Source organism: Candoia aspera, chromosome 3, assembly GCF_035149785.1.
Source record: "Candoia aspera isolate rCanAsp1 chromosome 3, rCanAsp1.hap2, whole genome shotgun sequence".
NCBI classification, from domain to species: Eukaryota; Metazoa; Chordata; class Lepidosauria; order Squamata; family Boidae; genus Candoia; species Candoia aspera.
Window position 1 is genome coordinate 146,163,467 of NC_086155.1, and position 15,782 is coordinate 146,179,248.

Sequence of the window (15,782 nt, forward strand, 5' to 3'; positions counted from 1 at the left end):
TTGCCGGCTAAGCAGCCGAAAGGTCCAAAGGGTCGCGTCGCTCCGCAGGGCCGCTCAGCGAGCCCTTTGCACTCGCCCGCCCCGCGCTCCACCCTCCGTCCCGGGGGAAGGGCTATGGCGGCTCGGGGATTGTGGCAGCATTTCCGAGGGCTGCTGGTCCATCGCTTCTACTGCAGCCCCCGGCTCCTGCTGCAGGCGCCACAGGCGAGGCCGAATATGGCGAGCCAGTCCCCGAGCCGGCTGAGCAGTACAGGCCGCGGGGTCGCAATGGGGGCTGGTTCGCTGGCGCGCTCCGGAGGTTTCGTGGGAGGCCGCTGGCTCCAGGCGGCAGTCACTTTCCCCGTGCGGGACCCGGCCAGCGGGGCGGAACTGATCCAGGTAGCGGACTGTGGCGTAGCGGAGGCTGAGGCCGCGGTGAAGGCCGCCTACGAAGCCGGCGCTGCTTGGAGCGGAGTCTCTGCCAAGGTGAGCGAAGGGAAGGCGGCCTGCCGGCATCCCGTCCAGAGAGAGGCTGCGGGCAATGAGCGGGTTGCAGGAGGCAGCACAGGGATTAAAAGGTCCCGTCCGTGCCCGCCCCCGACATCCGCCGTAGGGAGAACCCGAAGGGCAAATGCGGGGGCGGGAGGGGGGCACGGAAAGAAATGCTTGCTAAGAAGCACGGGATCCAGTTTGTTTATAAGATCCGGATTGTATCAAGGCGTGCATAAAGAACATAAGAGTTTCTGAAGATGCGCAGAGTGCTGGCTTCTAATTAGCCAAGCACTGAATATTCGTGCTGAACAGCGCTTTGCAGGTTGACTCAGATTCAGAATAAAATGTTTACTCCTAATAGGTGTATTTAATCAGCAGCCTCTACAGCAAACCACAGCGACACCACAGTAATGGCCCAAGTGTGAGGTCATCTTTACACAAATGCTGTGGTTATGTGATTTGTGTCTTGACATCTGATGGAAGTATATAAATCGTGGCATTTATGTGCTGATGTCAAGCATGTGTTGTCATTTGCTCCCCCTTGTCAACCCTGCAGACACCCATGTATTCAATCTTAATAATATCTGGAATCTAGAATTTAAAAAAATATATATTTTTAAAAAATTGTACTGTGTGTTTATTCATTTAGTCGCTTCCAACTCTTCGTGACTTCATGGACCAGCCCACGCCAGAGCTTCCTGTGGGTCATAAACACCCCCAGCTCCCCCAGGGACAAGTCCGTCACCTCTAGAATATCATCCATCCACCTTGCCCTTGGTCGGCCCCTCTTCCTTTTGCCTTCCACTCTCCCTAGCATCAGCATCTTCTCCAGGGTCTCCTGTCTTCTCATTATGTGGCCGAAGTATTTTAGTTTTGCCTTTAATATCATTCCCTCAAGTGAGCAGTTTGGCTTGATTTCCTGGAGTATGGACTGGTTTGATCTTCTTGCAGTCCAAGCCACTCTCTAGTTGTATTCAAATAAATTGCTCTGGTCCTGTGGCTGGATTCTGAAAAAAAAAAATCAAATCGGTAGTACTCACCAGTAGATTAAAATCCAGTTTGCAAATTCAATGAAAGAAATTGCTGTAGTGACAGTTTCTTTGCTTACTTGTTAACTAAATTGGCATGTGTACTTTGTACAAGATATAAGGAACATGTGTAATATTTACATGCTTCCAATATGTGAATACTGTGATGATACCTGAGAGGCCCATTAGAAAAATACAAGATATTTTCCTAGTTTTCAGCTTTAATGTACTGTTGTTTCTAAACCATATATTCACATATATATTGGTATATATACACATACATACATACATACATACCAGGGCCTGAAGGAGGAACTAGAGAGGATGTGGAAAGTGAAGGCCAAAGTGGTCCCAGTGGTGGTAGGGGCACTTGGGGCTGTGACCCCCAAGCTGGGAGAGTGGCTCCAACAGATCCCAGGAGCAACATCCAAGCTCTCTGTCCAGAAGAGTGCAGTGCTAGGAACAGCTAAGATACTGCGCAGAACCCTATTTGAATACATACATACATACATACATACATACATACATACATACATACATACATACATTCAAATTGTATTTTATCCAGTTTCTAAATATAAAGCTATCTGCTCTCCAGGGGTACCTGTAGGATCAAAGGCTTTCATCAGCAGCATTGCACTGTTGTGCCACAAGCTTGCTCCTAACATCACCACACTGTACAAAAGGGGCAGAGCTTGTGGTGTGACTGCTTTCAACATTTGTACTTCCTGTGGACACCTCAGCATTTTCCTACATTCTGGAGCCCAAAATGAGAGTAAATTCTTTAGAATTAAATCCAACTTACTTCTGCATCGACATGTGTAGGATTTTCCTTTGAGTAACTTGGAAAGTCTTAGATGCTTGTTAAATGTTTTGTCTATTTTTTTTTTACATAAAGTATCTTTCCACCCCTTGTTTTCTCTCAGGCCTCACTTGGCCTGTGTTTGTACAGTACAATAGACACACTGTACTACAAACTAGCCAAAGACGTTTTAATCTATTGTCCACAAACTGCTTATGATGCAAACTCAACCCATGCGGTGAGTCATGAAAATTGAGACATTGAATTAACTGAGTAAACGATGCTTAAATTAACTATAGGTAGGCATGCCACAAAATATAGCCACTGAAGATGTTTGACAATGAGGCTGATGTATTAAAATCTGGTTTTAGTTTTATGAATAATATTAGACCGAACTTTGATCTAATTCATAGATTTGTTGGAATGATCAAGGTTTAATAATGTAAGGCTCTTTATATGTTACAATTATACTTAGACAAATTTGCTTTTGTTTTCAAATGTATTTTACAAAGATCCTACTACAGTACAATTGTATTTTTTATTCAGGATAGAGCGGTTTTGCTTCGTAAATGGTATGATTTGTTGATAGAAAATAAAGATGAACTTGCAAGGATCATTACAGCAGAGAATGTAAGTATAAAGAGAAAGAAAATCTTCCACTGAGACTGGGGCCTGAAACTTAGCTTGCTGATTACAGTTTTGCTTAGAAGAAAGATCAAAGCAACAAATAAGTCCTTTCTTGCTTTTGTTTGCACTATATTCTAAGTTATAAACCATGATTCATAAAATACAGTGGCTGTATTCACACAATAAATTAAGCCAAAACAAACCACATTATAGCATAGTATGATGGCCTGGTTCAAACAACATGCTAAGACAGTGGCATTGCTCGCTGAACACAGTGAATCTCGATTTAGTCTTGTGTGTTGTGTGACCCCAGCCCATGTGGGTGATGCATATGTTACTATTCTGTGCCATAAAAATTGAATTAAGGGCAGTGTTAAAGGGAAGAGCCTTTTCCTTTTACGCAGCTAATATTCTAATACAGTTGAATGAAGTTGTTTTGAGTAAAACTTGGTTAGCTGAGCAATTTAGTACTGAAGGCTTAAGAAATAAATAGATGCTACAAGGGAAATATGGGGGCCAACTTAATATTTCTTTTATCCTGCTTGCATAGGTGGAGGGGAAAATAGGAATGGTGGTATAGCTTGACTAACACATACAGCAAACATCCTGGGCCTTGCAGCCAGGAAACCCTAAATGGGGGAACTGGGAGGTGATGGAAACAGCTGTTGCTTATATTATCTGTTTGCTGAGTGAACTGACAATGGCACGTTGGGGACCATCAGGGCTGAAACTGCTCTCTGTATCAACACTTCCCATGGTCTGGGTCTGGCATGATCCTTGTAAAAAATAAAATAACAGTCCTTAGAAAATGTACAAATAATCAAGCTCTTACGTCTCCAACTAAAGCTATGCACCTGTGATGTTACCGGCACTCTGGGTGGGGGAAGAGGGGTGCTCTAACCAAAACATAGGCAGTCAGATGACTCTAAGCCTTAAAAAAAAGTTAAATAAAATAAAGTAACAGAACAAACAAAAAGGGTAAAAACTGCAGATACATCAAACCACAAATAGCAAGGGCCACCTGTACATGTTCTTAGGTTAACTGATTAAAAAATAATAATTTCAGCTTGAATATATGGGGAATGCAACTGATAAAACATTCAAAACTGTGTAGAAATGGGAATAAGAAGCTAAAACTTCTTGGACCCAGAAATATATTGATAGCTATTTAAAGCCTGCTTTCAGAAGTGCAAGTAGCAATAATCACTTGCCTTTGTGGGTAATCTGTCACACAGAACTATCTAATGAGGTAGCCATCATGAAACCATCAAAACTGGAAACCATTTGGAATGCAGACATCAGAATTTGCAAGTAAGCCCGTAGGTTTTTCTTATGTTAAGAAAAAGAAGTGTCTTCCACATTAAAAAAAAAAAAAAGGAATGGAAAGTGCACTTTTTATATATTCTTCCAGTAAAAACTTTGTGTCAGCTTCATATAATGTTTCCAAACTAATAGCTGAGGTAGATTATCTGTATACTGTTGGTGAAATGTTAATGCCTCCTGTGCTGAACTTTATTACATTATGGGTTTCGCAAATCAAGCGGGCTTGCTGCTTTTATCCAAGAATTCAGCGAAACATAGAATTAAATATCTGGTTAAAAAATACGGTAAAACTGTCCCTTTACTGCCATCTGGTGATCATCCAGATTTTTGCAACTCAGAAGTGGTATGCCTTGCTTAATCCTTCCCCTGCTAAAGAGTTATTCCTTGCAAACCATCCTTTCAGGAAGGGTTTTTCCCCCTTTCTATTCAGGCAGTGAACAATTGTCTCAGCTGGAAGGAAACAGCCTAGGGGACAAGATGCTTACAGAGAAGAATTGGGCTAGGTTCTTTCATTGCAGATAGCTATAATGTGATTTGATTGCTTTGAGCTTTGTGTGATGTATAAACCCACTCATTCCAAATTATAAATCATAGTTTACAGCAGGGTTTCTCAACCTCAGCAACTTTAAGCTGTGTGGACTTCAACTCCCATGTTGGCTGGGGAATTCTGGAAGTTGAAGTCCACACATCTTAAAGTTATCAAAATTGAGAAACACTGGTTTACAGGTTAGTGTATTGCATCAATGCAGCCATTTGAACTTTCACTAAGCAAACTGTTGCTTGTGCAATATGTGAACTTGTCATTGGAACCCATAATACCAAGATCAAGGTTTCTGATTTGTGTTTCTTGGCAAAAGGTACATATTTCCCCCTCTGTGGTTTTTTTTTTCCTCCTCTTTTCTTTTTCTTGTTTCTATCATTTTTTTTAAATTTAAGGACTGTTTTGTTCAACTTCATTTTTTTTAGTTTATCTTGGCATTTTGTTTATATTTTATATTTTTACAAAATAAAGATTAATTAAATACAAAAATAAAAATAAATCTTAGGAAAAGTGTAGAATCACAGGTCTTAAGGTAATGTTTCCTCCTATAAGGTGGAATTGGGTACAGATGTGCTTATGTATTTATTAGTTTGGGGGTTTGTTTTTAAAAAGCACAGAGGAAGAAAAGTTAATGAGATAATAGTAATAAAGCAAAAGAATGTCCATTCTGCATTCAGCATTATGGAATAAATAAAAAAGTTACATTGTACAAACTTGCTCCAGGTATTTGCATCAATATCTTGACAATAAACAAGTGATCACTCAAATTTAGAGAAAAAAGGGGGGAAAACTCTATTTAAGGTATGCACCAGACTGAACATACAGAAGACAGCAATAAAAATATTTTTAAATAAAAGCACATTGGAATGAAAAATTTTAATACATATTTCTTTAAGAAGAAATGTTTTATTGTTGTGTGTTCATTCATTTGTTCTGAATGTATCACAGGGGAAACCACTGAAGGAAGCACAAGGTGAAGTCCTGTATGCTGCTTCCTTCTTAGAATGGTTTGCTGAAGAAGCTCGGCGCATTTATGGTGATATTATTCCACCTTCAGCAAAAAACAGGAGAATCCTTGTGTTGAAGCAGCCTGTGGGAGTTGCTGCCATCATTACTCCTGTGAGTTTGGCTGCCTTGTTAAAAATCAGTTTGGGAATCCACTTAAAGAGAGGAAGGGATTCCAGAAACATGGTACTGCCCCCACCGGGACTAGAAATGAAAGCCGGCTGGGTGACCTTGGGCCAGTCACTCACTCTCAGCCCAACTCACCTCACAGGGTGGTTGTTGTGGGGAAAACAGGAGGAGGAAGGAGTATTAGGTATGTTCGCCTCCTTGAGTTATTTATAAAAATAAAAAAGTCAGGATAAAAAAAAATCTAAACAGACACTTATTAGCAGGGAGTTTGAGAGTGGACCATTAAAACTTAGAGTCTCAGGGAACTCTCAGATTATCTCATTCCAACAGCTCAGGGTTTAAATACTAGGGTGTAGAGTAATCAGAAGATTTGAATCAATGAATTCAAGTAAAGCCTGATTCACCTTGGACTAATTTAGGGATTTCTATTCAATTCAGAATTTTGTGTTTCTCATATAAATATAAATGAAACTTAAAGAGAATTTAGAATCAAATTCTGTTTGGTCTCCTTTAAATACACATGACTTGCCAGACCCAGAAATCTTTGACTCGTTCAATCAGGTCCATTTGGGGATATTTTAAAACCTGTTTCAGATGTTATTAATAACTGGAAAAAAGTAGGAGCTACCATGCAGGACAAGATAGCCGATGATTTCCAGAATATTGTCACTCTCAATAGTAGAGGAAGTTGTAGCCAGTGCGATTAAAGTTTATGATCTTGTTCTGGGTATTATTTTTTGCTAGAAATTTCAGAACTTGCCAGTTATTTCCATTTGCCCCCCAATCTATTGAACTTAAACTTGTGTGTGTCTTTTTAATATAGTGGAATTTTCCAAGTGCCATGATTACCCGGAAAGTGGGTGCTGCTTTGGCAGCTGGCTGCACCGTAGTAGTGAAGCCAGCCGAAGATACACCTTTATCCGCCTTAGCACTTGCCGAGGTAAGATTTTTATTCTGATATGCCAGAGATCATTTTTTAGAATAGGATTCTTGAGTATGAGTTGTTGGATGTGGCTGGGAAAATACTGTAATGCAGGATACATGTTTTGTGCAAGTACCCAGGTCCATGACTGTCCCACAAATTATTTCTCACTGCAGCTTGCAAATCAGGCTGGAATTCCTGCAGGAGTATATAACGTTATTCCATGTTCCAGACAACAGGCAGCAGCAGTTGGAGAGGTGCTTTGTACTCATCCCTTGGTAGCCAAAATCTCATTCACTGGCTCAACAGCTACAGGAAAGGTATGCATATTCATGTGTTTAAAGTTTTATACTCTAGGTTTTTAAATCTTCACAGAGTTGTAGCTAAAGTTTTTGGAACAATTTTGATGTTTGTTTTATATATTTAAATCAGTGTTTCTCGGCCTCAGCAACTTTAAGATGTGTGGACTTCAACTCCCAGAATTCCCCAGCCAGCCATGCTGACTGGGGAATTCTGGGAGTTGAAGTCCATACATCTTAAAGTTGCTGAGGCTGAGGAACACTAATTTAAAGATTTCAATATTTTTCCATAGTTCACCTTTCTTGGGAAAGTTTGTAGATTCTGTTCATTCTTCAAGGATTGCTATCCTTTCCCCTTGAGTTCTGTATGGCCTGGCCTACCTGTTCCCAACTTGCTGATTTCCAGATATGATGGATATCTCACAGAATCCTTGACCGCTGCAGCATAGGCATTCACAGGTAGCCACAATGATGCCCAAATGACAAAGCGTGCACTGTGGCATCACAACACACACTTTTCCCTTTCATACAGTAGTTGAGTCTCAAGGCTGCATACATAAAGAACATAAAGGGTGGACATTTTATTGCAATGTCACAATGACCATTTCCTTCACACGACCCATTTTGCAGATGCCCGGCCTCCCCAGCCACGGGCACTGCTGGCTAGAGATTTGGAGATTTGTTTTTTACATGTGAAAAACATCAAGTTGTGGAAATCTACTTTAGGCCATCAAGTTTTTTTTTTCCATATGAAAGAACTAGTCATTTGGAGGGAAAAGTGCTCTGAAAGAATGACGATGTTAAATTTTGGGATATTTTATTAATATCAGGCTTTTATGACCCATAAGTCCTGTCTCAAGGAGTGTCTAATTTATGCAAATGTTATTAGTAGTATTGATTCTAATTAAGGCTTCCTGCTGAAGAAGGAAATTTATTCTTGTCCTGTTTTTCTTCTTTCCAACCCAACAGAAAGTTGGAAAGAAATTATGTAATTGAAATTATATATATTAAAATAGACTAAAATGGAACTGTCTATGGACAAACGCCGGCTCTTCGGCTTTGAAACGGAGATGAGCACTGCCCCCTAGAGTCGGACACGACTGGATTTAATGTCAAGGGAAACCTTTACCTTTACCTAAGACAGAGGCAGGACACTGTCCATTAACAGAATAACTCTCCCAAAACTAAAAGACTAGGATCAAATTTGATATGGGGGGAGAGGACGGAGGAAGCAGGAAAAAAAAGTATTAAGTTCAAAAAATGATCCAGATCCAGCTGGGGGCTGCGGAGAAATCATTCCAGAAAACGTTCCCGTAGTGCAATTGGGCAGCAGCTTGGAATGCTACTGACTGACTACTCCATTCTGAGCCCCTCCTTCCTCCTGGTCACATGATCTAGATCAGTGTTCTCAACCTCAGCAACTTTAAGATGTGGGGACTTCGACTCCCAGAATGCTAGGTATTGCATGCTGGCTGGGAAATTCTGGGAGTTGACATCCACAAGCACTTAAAGTTGCTAAGGTTTAGAAACGCTGATTAGAGTGTATGCCTCCTAAAGCCACTGCTAGAGAAGAGGGTAGAGAGAATTCATGACTTGGTTTTAATTGATACCCTTTGGAGCAACTAATTTGTGGCTTGGAGTATTTGTAAAAAAAAAAAAAAAAGTATAAAGAAATGCCTTAGAACATTTTCACAATCCGTGCATTTAAATGCATTTCTTGAAATTCAACCCAAAGCCCCTTAAGAAGCATAACCATTGTTGATTGACTTAAACTGGGGTTTTCAATCTTTCAGTCGGTGGAACTTGTTAGTTAAAAACAACAACTGGGACCTCCCTGATCAAGAGGCAAAGCTTTAGTGATAGAATATTGGCTGTGTTCAAGTGATCTTTTTTTTTTTGGTCTCTCACAGAACCCCATCAATTTTTTGCAGAACCCTGAGGTTCCATGGAACACAGTTTGAAAAACCTCAATTTAAAACACTTTCCCCATCCTGCACTATTTCCTCAAACTACACCTCCTGGAATTCTCACTGGCTTAGAATCCTGGGAGATGTAAACCCAGCACATCTGGAGGGTTCTAGATGATTACGTCCTCTTATCTGAGAGTAACGTGAGGCATTTCAGACACAGTATTCAGTCAATATTTACCTTAAAGAACAAGCCTTTCTAATCTGATGTGATTGGGGCAGATTAAGCTATCCAACTACAAACAAGCGAAGTGTATGAGCTATAAACTAGAATGAACACTGGCATATCCAAGGTTTAAATGGATGTTTATTTAAGAAACTGTTAATTTCTGATGCACAGTTTAACATTGGCTTTAGGAAAATATTCTTCTTAATTAGCTTTCTGTGTCTGCTGTATACTTGCAGATATTGCTACGCCATGCTGCTGGCACAGTGAAGCGCGTTTCCATGGAGCTTGGAGGACATGCTCCGTTCATAGTGTTCGACAGTGCTGATGTAGATAAAGCGGTTGCTGGAGCTTTAATTTCTAAATACAGAAATTCAGGGCAGGTGAGATTGTCTTATTTTGTTTAATCTTAATGGAACTTTTGTTTTTCCTATGTATGCAGCTACTTAGAGGATTGTTAAGTTTGATTGCATCTTATATTTGAGGAAAATATGATCAATAACATTTATTATTATTTAAATATATATGCTGCCAGACTCCCAGAAACTCATTTAATAGCAATGAATAAAATTCTTTGAATTGCACAGGCATAGTGTGGTTTGTTGAGTTTTGACTTTGCATTTCATGTGAAGCCAGCTATTGCATTTTGTTAAACAAACTGTTGTACTCAGTTTTGTTATGTGTGTCTTTGCTTAAATTATTATAGGGATACTTAAATTACTATAGGGATATTTAACTCCTATAAGAATATTTGCATGTCCTCTCCCCAGTGTGCTGAGGACGATGGAGAGGAGTGGGCAGTTTATGCCCAGAAGTTTGGTGAGGGGATGCTACGTTTTATCAATGAAATAATTTTTAAAAACTCTTTTGAGGAATCCTTTTGCTTCTTTATTTATTGCATCGAATTCTGATAATGTTCCTATTATCTGCATTTTGTCTGGAGATTGCAACCTAGAATTGTTAGGGCAGAAATTATTTAGAGTTTGGAATTTGGTCTTATCAGAAAAATTGACCCAGACTATTAAGAAATTGGGAGATCCAAATCTCGTACGTGTGGGGCTGCCATTTTTACAATTTTTGTGCTGGCTTGGAACTTTGGCATATTTGGCAGAGTCCTGGTTGGGAAAGGCTGATCTGTACTGTCATTAAGTTGAAATATAAGAATGATATGCAGAAATAGCACTCTTTGAATAAGCAGATGAAAGAATTAGCATCACACAGAGACTTCATGAAAACATATAAATTGCTGTCTGTGGACTTCATTCCCAAGTTGCTTGTGCCTACAACCCATAATAATTAAACAGGTTCCATATTTCAGATGGAAGATGAATAAAGTAATAGATGCACTAAGGCTGAGTGGAGGAGAGATGTATAATTCTAATTTCTAGATATTTCAGCTGTTGTTCATATCCCCTCCAGACTTGTGTATGTACAAACCGCTTCTTGGTGCAAAAAGGGATCCATGATGTATTTGTGAAGAAGTTTGCCCAAGCCATTGAGAGAGAACTACGTATTGGCCATGGATTCGATGAAGGGACTACCCAGGGGCCATTAATTAATGAAAGAGCTGTGGAAAAGGTAAGAATTATTTATAAAAGAAAAGATGGTTAAAATGCACATCCAAGTCATGTTACTGTCTGCCCCTGTATAATAATATTTACTACAACATTTTACTTTGGATTATAGTAGTTTATCCTAAGTTTGATGTGTTCTCAGGTTGAAAGACACATTGATGATGCTGTGTCCCAAGGAGCATCCATAGTTACTGGAGGGAAAAGGCACAGTTATGGGAAAAATTTCTTTGAGCCAACTCTACTTAGCAATGTGTCAACAAGTATGTTATGTACACAAGAGGAGACTTTTGGGCCTTTGGCTCCAGTTATCAAGTAAGTCACAAGTATTTGGACAGATTTCCATGTAATCATCACAGATCATTAAACTGCTACCAGAAATCTTCATCTGTGAAATAATAATAATTTGACTTGTATGATGCCTGACTCTCAAAGTTTCTGGGCAGCTCACCATTAAATAAATTACAATAAAATCAATAAAACATTACCCATATTACCTTGCCCCAAAACATACCAGAAGGAAAACTAGGTTGTTATAAGCCCACTGTGTGTTTTCATTCTGGGATAGATATTCATTCAGTCACTTATGGCACACTGTTTCTTCCCCTCTTTGTCTCACACACAGAATGGAATTTTTTCCCCCCTGCAATTCTTCCTGAACCTTCTTGGATTAAAGGTTATAGAGAAAATGTAGTGATTTTGTTCTGTGATGTTTATAGTTATGGTTATGTTTTTTGGAATCATCACAGCCAGGAAAGGTTGGAAATGTTTGCCTGTGAAGTAAGGTTTTGCTGCTCATTCCATTTCCCAAATTCTGTGACAAGGTGTTGGGGAAGAAAAAGCATCTTGTTTCAATGAATGTTGCTGGGAGAATTTGAAAGGGACTGAAATTTTCTGAAGATGCCCATGTGTTATGCATAGTACATATGTATCTTACGCTGCTACACTTTCAGCTTGCTTCAGTATTTCGTAGAGAAACTCTGGATATAAGTATACCCACACCAGAGCTGTCATTTGTTTAACTGTACTTAAAGAATATGAGATGGAAGTATCTCTGTATACTTTCTTGGCTAGGCCTAAATATTTCCCCCCCATCCAGAGATCTTTACCTGATGGGTATCTTCAAGAATTTCAAATCTTTTCCAAAATAGGTAAATTAGTCTAAATGTGTGCTTTTCAAAATTATCTCATAGGAAGTTGTGGAAGTTTCTATGATACAAGGGTATAAGAATATCACAATGTGCTTTTTATTTCAGGACAAATTATTTCTCTCTCCCATAGATGTCATATTTCTGTTTTTGCAGATTTGATACAGAGGAAGAAGCACTTGCCATTGCAAATTCAGCCAATGTGGGTTTAGCAGGTATGTGCTTTTTAAATAGGTAGTAGAATAGAGGAATTTGATATAGTCAAGGAAGTCAAGATGATACAAACTCATACATACTTGGACTAGCATCTCAGAGGCTGTAACTAACTGAATTCCCAAACATGAGAAAAATATGGACTACTACTGTAGCTGGTGTGAAATATTCTGCTCCATTGCAAGTAATGGCAGTTTTTTCTTTCTCTTACCAAAAAAAAAATAGGAAGGGCAGCAACAGTACTTAGTCTTCTATCTTCAGCAGGAGTTTGGAACATATCAGAGCACTCCTGGTAGTCACTAGAACTGTTTGGCCTTTTTTTTTTCCCATAAAGCTTTCAAATGCAGTTGGTGTTATAGTTACTTACTGTTCAGTTTCTCAAATTTGCAGGTTATTTCTATTCTCAAGACCCAGCCCAGATTTGGAGAGTTGCTGAGCAGCTGGAAGTTGGAATGGTTGGTGTTAATGAAGGAATTCTGTCTTCTGTGGAGTGCCCATTCGGTGGGGTAAAACAATCAGGGCTAGGAAGAGAAGGTTCTAAGTATGGTGTTGATGAGTATTTAGAAATAAAGTATGTTTGTTTTGGAGGTTTACAGTAGCCATTTTTAGGACTCTAGCCAAAATAGAGCTATAGTTTTGGCCATTCGTAGACTTTGTTTAGCAAGCTAACTTGGATTTTTTTTTTCATAAAATGTGATCAGGTTTACAGTATATGTAGAGATATCTGTACTTCCAATTATGTCAATATATATAAAACAGTTATTCATAAGTAAATTGTGGTTGCAAATGTTTATATTATCTATCTTGGTCATAATGCAGAAGCAATCATATTTGCTGTTGACATACAGAAGAATTCAAAAATCTTTATTAACATTTTTGGAGCAGGCAGAGCAGCTTCTCTACCCATTTCTTCTCACATGTGGAGGGTTATAAAAGTGATGGAATCTTGAATATTTGTGCCAAATTTTGAATTTTACTTCTAATATATTTTTTTCTAATTAATTGGGGAAAAATCCAATTTTCATGGTGGTTCTTCAGCTGTTTTCTGAAATATAGGTGCCCTTGTAGATACATATTGATCCCTAATATCCTCCTATTAGTCAATAGGACTAGGCTTATTTAAGAAGAGATTGGCAATTTGTATCCTGTAGTTAAGCTTTGCAATAGCCCAAACTGATGGGCAGTAATCATTTCTGCCAATATGTAATGTATGCAGTCTTCAGAGACTCTTGATTTGGCAGAAAAATGGAATCCTTACAGATTTTATGAGGCAGTGTAACAAAGACAAGTTATAATGATAAATACTAATGCATAATAGATTCATTCAGACCTGCTTGCGACCAGTAGCTGCATAAACTAGTTAGATTTCATTGATCTATGTTCATGAGCTCATTTTTTAAAAAAAAACCATATTGATCCATGGGACTGCTATAAACTTGTCAGTGCTCTATGGATGAATCATTTGATACCTGCAGAATTAACTTAGTCTAACTGGGTGATTCATCATCCTCTTTTGTAATAAAAAATAAACTGATTATTTTTTAAATAGGATGGAAAAATTAGCATGGCACTGACATTGCTGCATTAAATTGAACATGCACTTTGTTAAAACTGCATTTGAATTTTTGTATTTTTATTCCATGCTCTTTGGGGAGGTAGTTAAAAGTGTTTGTCCTTGGACTGCAAACCCCTCTGCCATATAGACCGCTCCTGAGAGTCATCAAGAGGCTTCAGAAGTGGTCTGCATTGTTTCCTGAACAGCACAAAGTCAAAACCTTCTTTGATTATAGAGAGTACTTGTTTTAAATTAACTTTCACTACCGCATGTGTTATTTTTTTCTTTAAAGTACTAGAAAAATTCAGATTGTGGCCGTTCCAAAAAGCACCACTTGTAACATTGTTATTCTTTTATTAAAAAAAAAAAAGTAGAAGCCAAATATGCTTGACTTGTGTGTTAGCAAGAAGAGTATTTCATTCATAAATTATTGTGCCATTTAGGATATGGAAGACATTTCAAAATGTTTCATACAGCACAAATGAATACTTTAATGATCTATTACATATTTTAATTTCAAAGAAATGTCTCAAAGGTTGGATCAGTTTGGTAATGTATCTAAATTTTGTTTGTATGTTTACTATTTTTTTAAAAAAAATCACAGTATATGTTTACATTCATATAAGGGGATACTTGAATTAAGTGTTTTATTACTTTACTTTTTTCCTAGATTTTTTGTTTACCAGATACGGATGTTAACAAAGAATTACTAATGTAATAAAAGTTGGACATTCACATTTACTGTCAAATTTGACAGGACTATTTCCTCTTTTTTGTGATGTTCTCAAACTAGAAAGAAAAAAGTAGGGGGAATGGCATACTTTATTAGAGCAAATGTTGATGGTAAAATAGTTTCTGTAAGCCTTCCAGTTACAAAGTTTAGCAGATCCAGTGTAAAAGTCCCTACAGCTGATATAGATTTTGAGGAAGCTGAGGTTATACATAACAACTGTGATCACTTAAAGAATAGCTCAATCCCAAATTTTGTTTGAGATTTGTGCTTTTATTGGCCAGTAGATGCATTTAAGATCCTATTCCATTCATCATTGTTCACATCCATTAAAACATCTTTGTAACCTGGCTTATGTACAAAACGTACATGCACACATACCATTAGTTTTGTGTTTAATCATCCTATTTATGTACTGCAAGGTTACTTCACACAGGTCTGGACTACATGATACAATCCCTAAGAGATTATTCAGCAGTTCATTCTTACAAATCCATAAAAGTCCAAGCATTCTTATAATAACCACCTAAGTAAAATACTAGGGTGCTCCCAGATTATGTTTTACTCAGATAGCCTATAGGTAGAATAAAATGTACGTATTTAGCTCTGAGTAACTCCTCTCATAGAAATTGTCCAGCAAAGGTCCTTGTATGAAGTGGTACATAATTTTTTTGAACAGCCAGAGCAATCTTTAACCCTCGATCTAGCTTGCTAGAAAAGGGTAAGACTAGAAGAAAGTGCCAATAGTGATCCTGAAGAGACAGTCAAGAGGATTATGCCACAGATAGCAGATAGACTGGAGCTTTCCAATCGTTGCATCCAGTGGGAAGAAAAACAAGTCAGGTGCTTACTCCCATACAGATTGGCAAGAAGCAAGGTTTTGCATGGGCCCAGTTTTTGTTCCCTCCAAAATATATTCATATTTGAATATTCCTTCCATATATTCATCTTAGATTGCAGTATAACTGCTGATCATAATAGGGCTATGTATATTTTCTTTAGAAACTATTGTAATTTCTCAAACACAGGCAAGCCAGGGCCAGTTCTCATCGTGTCATAAACCTAAACAGATAGCAGCTTAACAGCATTATTTTATCAAAGCAGAGTTTAGCAGCAATATAGCTTGATACATATTCATCCCCACACTCATACTGCTCCTTTATTTAGCAAATAAATGTTAAGTGAGAAATGTTTTGGCTACATATCAGTTTTAATAACTATGATAAATTTTCATATTGACAGAAGTGACATCCTATGCAGACAAAGTCACTCTGTTCTAAGGAAA

The 15,782-nt window shown here is 38.4% G+C and overlaps 1 protein-coding gene across 2 annotated transcripts; it reads left to right on the plus strand.

Moving 5' to 3' along the window:
• Window positions 1–70: 70 nt before the first annotated feature.
• Window positions 71–14,516, plus strand: ALDH5A1 (aldehyde dehydrogenase 5 family member A1). Of its 2 annotated transcripts, XM_063298983.1 has the most exons (10): window positions 71–465; window positions 2,848–2,931; window positions 5,741–5,911; window positions 6,750–6,866; window positions 7,025–7,168; window positions 9,520–9,663; window positions 10,700–10,858; window positions 10,997–11,166; window positions 12,156–12,214; window positions 12,603–14,516. In XM_063298983.1, the coding sequence occupies exons 1-10, from the start codon at window positions 115–117 to the stop codon at window positions 12,809–12,811; spliced, it is 1,608 nt and encodes a 535-aa protein (XP_063155053.1). In that variant the 5' UTR covers window positions 71–114; the 3' UTR covers window positions 12,812–14,516. The 2 variants fall into 2 exon arrangements, with proteins under 2 accessions (XP_063155053.1, XP_063155054.1); XM_063298984.1 differs by lacking the exon at window positions 6,750–6,866.
• Window positions 14,517–15,782: the final 1,266 nt, after the last annotated feature.